The sequence below is a fragment of the Camellia sinensis genome, unplaced genomic scaffold (assembly GCF_055761805.1).
Source record: "Camellia sinensis isolate YWXY unplaced genomic scaffold, ASM5576180v1 Unanchor14, whole genome shotgun sequence".
Classification (NCBI taxonomy): Eukaryota; Viridiplantae; Streptophyta; class Magnoliopsida; order Ericales; family Theaceae; genus Camellia; species Camellia sinensis.
In genome coordinates, this window is record NW_028129020.1 from 6,887,907 (window position 1) to 6,893,264 (window position 5,358).

At 32.6% G+C, this 5,358-nt stretch overlaps 1 protein-coding gene across 1 annotated transcript; it reads right to left on the reverse strand.

Annotated features, from left to right (window-relative positions):
* Nucleotides 1-1,459: 1,459 nt before the first annotated feature.
* Nucleotides 1,460-4,308, reverse strand: LOC145814930 (pre-mRNA-splicing factor ATP-dependent RNA helicase DEAH10-like). The gene is made up of 4 exons (XM_082911854.1): nt 3,171-4,308; nt 2,841-2,975; nt 2,235-2,453; nt 1,460-1,943 (listed from the first exon to the last, which is right to left on the reverse strand). Exons 1-3 carry the CDS (start codon nt 3,485-3,487, stop codon nt 2,258-2,260), a joined length of 648 nt encoding a protein of 215 aa, XP_082767980.1. The 5' UTR covers nt 3,488-4,308; the 3' UTR covers nt 1,460-1,943; nt 2,235-2,257.
* Between the last annotated feature and the right edge of the window lie 1,050 nt (nt 4,309-5,358).

The following is a 5,358-nucleotide window of genomic DNA, read 5'->3' on the forward strand; positions in this document are numbered from 1 at the left end:
AGAGAGGGGAAAAAGAGCTTATTAAAGAAACTAAAAAATCCATACATAACCATCCTGCACTAAAGCTTCATTTATGAGGATGGGGTTGAGCTTGAGAGTCAACATTTGTAATTATTGAGCCAAAGATTTCGACACAATCCAAAATGGATTGACATAAAAACAATGGCAGATTCAGCAGTGAAAAAATGGAGTGATAGAAATAAAGATAAATTACTTTGACCTCCCTTGACAATTGGTATAAATACAAATAACCCCACTAGTTTGACAAAAAATACACTGCCAATCCCTAACATATTACAAACTTACCTTTTCTTTTTTCTTTTTCCTTTTCTACTTTGTTCTTCAGCTCAGGCAACCATCCTCTATTCCCTCCACCACCACATAGTCCACCGCCACCTCCCTTTCTCAGCAATTCTGGCCGACCACCACCTCCCCAATTTTTTTCAACAATACTCTATGGTCATGTTTGATTCACAAGACTAATAGTGAAGTATTAATAATCCTATTAAAATTAGTGTGGTATTCATTATCCAATTGGATTAATAGGATAAATTATCCATTGGATTAATAATCCCACCCCTACCCCATTACTAATAATCTTACAAATTTGTTGAATTAATTATCCATTGGATTAATAATCCTAAACCAAAATGTTAAAACAAACACAAGATAATTGGGCCCACAAATTAATAATCTCAATCCTATACTCTAATCCATCCAATCAAACATGCCCTATCATCTCTCTACTACAAGTCTACAAACCCCCCACCCCGCTGCCAACCCCCCTTTCAAAAAAAAATTAGATATTTACATAATAAAAAATATATATAATAACTTATTTAACCAGAAGTCAAATTTTTGTTTCTTTATTTTGTTTTTACGGATTATAAAAAACTGCACCAAGCAAATTTATCTGTTATTTTAATTTTTTTAAATAATAATTAAAAAATTATAATAATAAAAACTATCATCTTTTTTATAGCAAACAAGACTATTATATATAGTCACTAATGTTATACAATTTTTTCTTACTTACATGAGTTTAAAAATTATTACTGTATGACAGATTTATAAATTTTTTGATTAAAAAAAAAAAAAAACACTTGTAAAACTTAATAGTTTATATAATAATTTCCTTGTGTAGCCTATCAGTTTTGAACTATATATATGTAATCTATTTAATTATATAAAGCTAGCAATTCACTTGGTGTAAATAACAAATTGAAACAATGTCACTCTTTTTTCTCCAAAAAAAAATGTACGAATAACTCCTCATTTTTTGTTGATCAAAATGAGTTTTGTTAATTTAATTGAAGACTGGGTTCTTGAAATAATTCCAACCGTCGTCTTCCTCAGTATTTTTGCTCCAATATCTATAAGAAATAGAGTACATAAAGAAAGACTTTGATCATCTCCATTTCATGTATGTAATGAAAAAATTTCATTACAAATCTAATGGTTATAAAATAAGAATGTAAATTTATAATTAATTTAAATTAAAAAAGATAATTACACTCACCATTAAATGGTGTAATAAAACATCTCCATTACAAATATGACATGGAAAATATCACAATCCCATAAGGACACCGAAAAATCGAACAAACTACCCATTACAATACCAAAACTAACCCTAACCCTAAGCTAGTATTACGCGTTGCGTATCAAATATGTGACCAACTACCTGCAAGACCGGGTTTGCTATAAGCAAAACAAACTAAACTGTTCGAACTTGACTTATATTTGGCTCATTAAAAACTTCTTCGAGATCGGCTCGTAAGGCAAATAAAACCAAGCTTGAACACATTTTAAAACCCAGTTAAGCTTTCATAGGCTCTCTTTGCAACAATAGCCCAATGGATGTATCAAGATTGCAGTCCATCGGAGTCCAGTACCGGAATGCAATTCAACAAGTCCCCTCCAAACAAACAGCAACCTATCATCTGCAAAAGAAATACCTATCCTCAATCCCTCATTTTCTTGCTGCTAGACATAAACAGTACATCAAACTTTTTGATAGGAAAATTTCAAGTAGAATAGAAGATGAGTAAACTTTAGTCGATAAAATAAATATATATATTCCTATACAGGTAACTTGAAGTCAGCTTCTGTTTGAACGTTCCATTTGAGGCACAGGTGCCATTCAGATATAACAAGTTGGGAGTCTGAAAATTGAACGGTTATCCAAGCTAGAACCTAGGCAAAAAGAAATGATAATAAGAAGTCTGTCTTACCCTTAAAATTAAGGCCATGAATTCTACTCCTGCTCCTGCTCTTGCAAGGTATAGTACTGAGGAGCGAGCTCAGCTAACCACAAGTAATCAATTCTAGTAACATTGCGCACGTAATTATGAGTAGTTCGGACAAACTCATCAAAAATTATGCAGTCTGGCTTTGTCCGGAAAAATACAGAAGAAGGATGGATCTGCACCACCTGACCACTTGACAAAACCCTGCCATTTGTGAAGTAACTGTGAGAGGTCATACAAAAGGAGATATGGAAGAGGGTTTCCAGATTAATAACAAAGATGAGATACAATATAAGAAATTTGCTAGTGAAGATGAATAAAAAGAATAAATCTATGAACACAGAAACTTGTCACAAAACCACACAACCCCTCACATAGGTTTGTGTGGGACCCACAAAAAGGTGAGAACCGTATCATGTGAGGATTCTGTCCATGATTGGTTTAGTGTTCCTAAAAGAACTGGAAAAAAATGATTAAATATTTACGAATTACATGAAAGAGTAAAGGCTATCCTTGTTAGAAGGTAGTATAGTGTGGAACTAAGAAAACCAGCCAGATAAAAACTAAAACTCATTACAGTGTTTTCAGTACCTGTATGTACCATCAGGCTGCTTCAAAGCTGCATTGAGGAAAAAAGCAGCAGCAAGGCAACGGCGAAATTGAAGCATGTCATCTCCACAAGATGCAATACCTAGACCCATTTGTTCAATATTTCCCTGAATTTGCCTGCAAGAAAGCACAATGAATTAACTCTTGAGAATTCTTGAAGCACTATCATAGAGATCAGAGAATATCATGAGTCAAATAAAAGGTGAAAAACATTTCAAAAAGGAAAGTAAACAATAAATTATAAAAACTTTATTTAGTGATCAGTTTTCAAAGCATTTTTGTTTTAAACACAAGGGGGAGAATGTAGCTTGCCTGTGAATGTCACGAGCATGCCTTAGGGCACGGCTATTGATGAAATTTTCCTTGCACCATTTTCTGAGATTTTTTTCAGTTTTTTCTCTACTGTTCCCCAGATTGCTCTTTTCCGAGAACTCATCAAAAGCTCGATATACAGCAATCAAAGTCGGATGATCTCCCTCTAGACTTGAGAAGCACTTCGCTGCAGTTCGTGCCTGGCCAAGGGGAAAATCAATTGGGACAGTTCTGGTTTCCAAATTGAATGCTCTCTCTCTCTCTCTCTCTCTCTCACACACACACACACACACATGGAGTGCCACACACAAAGGCATTAACAAAAGGAAGGCATCACATCAACTAAATCAACTAGGTGGAAAGAGCTGAGAAAACCCAAATCAATTAATAAACAAGCAGAAACGGCAACAAGAATTGACTATAACAACTTCAACAAAACTGTGCTGCAATAACAATTGTGTCAAAATCCAGGTTATCCATGCCTATTAATGGTCTAAATCATTGGTCCTACTCCAGGTTTTCCTTATAATTAACCACAAACATGACAACCCATTACGGCCCTTCAAAATTATCCACCATAATTTGATTTACTTTTATTTCCACATTAAATCATCTTGCTGACTGAGAATCAAAAGGCCCTTTGCCTTTATTTATAGTAGTTCATCAATTCCAATTGCAAACCCAAGTCAACAATGCCTAAATTCAACTATTTGGGGTTGCAGTTGGCTACATGAATCCTATTGTAATTTCCACTCTATCTAGGCCACAACTTACAGTTCAATACATAAATTACATGCTACATCTTTCTACTACCTTTTTCACGTAAGATTGGTGTAGTACAGCGTTGAAAGGAGCTGTTCTGGTGCTGTAAAAGCGCTGAAATTTAAGAAAGAAAAAAAAGAGAAAAAGAAGAGAGTTCTAAGCATCACTTCTAGAACCCCTTCACACATAGGGTTTGATTGCATCTCACAATTTGTAATAAAGCTTCAAAGTTTTGAAATTCTCTAAAATACCAATTCCATTAAATAAGAAGTATTACATGACTAGAACTAACAGACTTCCTAAACCAACTAGAATTCCAAAATAAGAAACTATTAAAATTTTGACTTTTGAAACCAATTTAAGACCAAATAAGAAGCATAAATAAAAACCAATTAAATAACTTACCCACAAAACGACCCATGGGTGACCCCTACACGCCACGTCATCAAATATGAAAATTACCAAAATATCCCTAACTAAAAAATCCTAAAATATATAAAAATAATCATAAAATAAGACTCTAATAATACTAAAAACATAATTATATAAGATTGCTATCAATTTCTTTTTGAAATCATGCCAATGTCCAACTATCTTCAGTGTGTTTGGTTTCAATTTTTTGAGTTCAATTTTTTGAAAATTGAGTTTTTTATTTTTCATGTTTTTTGTTTTTAGTGAATCTTTTTTAAATTTTAAGCAATTTTTATACTTCTTTAGATGCACCTTACTTAGATGTATCTAAATGGTAAAATATTTGTGAAAAAATATTTAAAAAAATTAATGAATACAAAAAAATGTACTAAATTTTTGTATTTTTTTAGTATTTTTTGGTATTTAGAGGATTTTTTAAAGATTTTTTTTCACAAATATTATACTTTTTAAATATATTTATGTTAGGTGTGTCTAAAAATTTTTTAAAAAATGCTTAAAATATCAAAAAAAAATAATTGAAAACATTAAAATAAGGAAAATAAAAAAGTAGAATTTTCTGAAAACTGTTTTCTGAAAACCAAAACCAAACAAGTTTTACTTTTTTGAATTTAACCTTCCTTGACCTTCTTATACTCAGCATCAATTGGTCTACCCATTCTAGCATTTCCTTCAAAGTAGAGCACACCATTCATTTCACTCAGTTTCATCTGGTTATGGTTCTTCGTTGCACATCACCGAACCAACTTAGTAAGTTTTCTCTCCTAATCTCCTATCTGTTGGCTTCCACTGTCTCATGAATGTGCTGGAAGTTGGAACATAGTTCTAGTTTTTTGGGTTTTTCCATGTTGATATTAACAATCACAATTTCAGCCTAGTGTCATTTCATGAGCATGTTCTGTCCCTATCTATGACTCATCTTATAGTGGTTTAATAGATTTTTTCACCTTCATGGGTATACATGAACGATACAGTAATCCAGAACCACCCTCCACTT

Excerpts from the sequence above, each read along its gene's own strand:
- LOC145814930 (XM_082911854.1), bottom strand. The coding sequence starts at position 3,487 with ATGCCTTTGTGTGTGGCACTCCATGTGTGTGTGTGTGTGTGTGAGAGA. Across the intron at positions 2,976-3,170 it reads CATGCTCGTGACATTCACAG|GCAAATTCAGGGAAATATTG; the intron begins GCAAGCTACATT and ends GCTTTCTTGCAG. Across the intron at positions 2,454-2,840 it reads CAGCCTGATGGTACATACAG|GGTTTTGTCAAGTGGTCAGG; the intron begins GTACTGAAAACA and ends CACAAATGGCAG.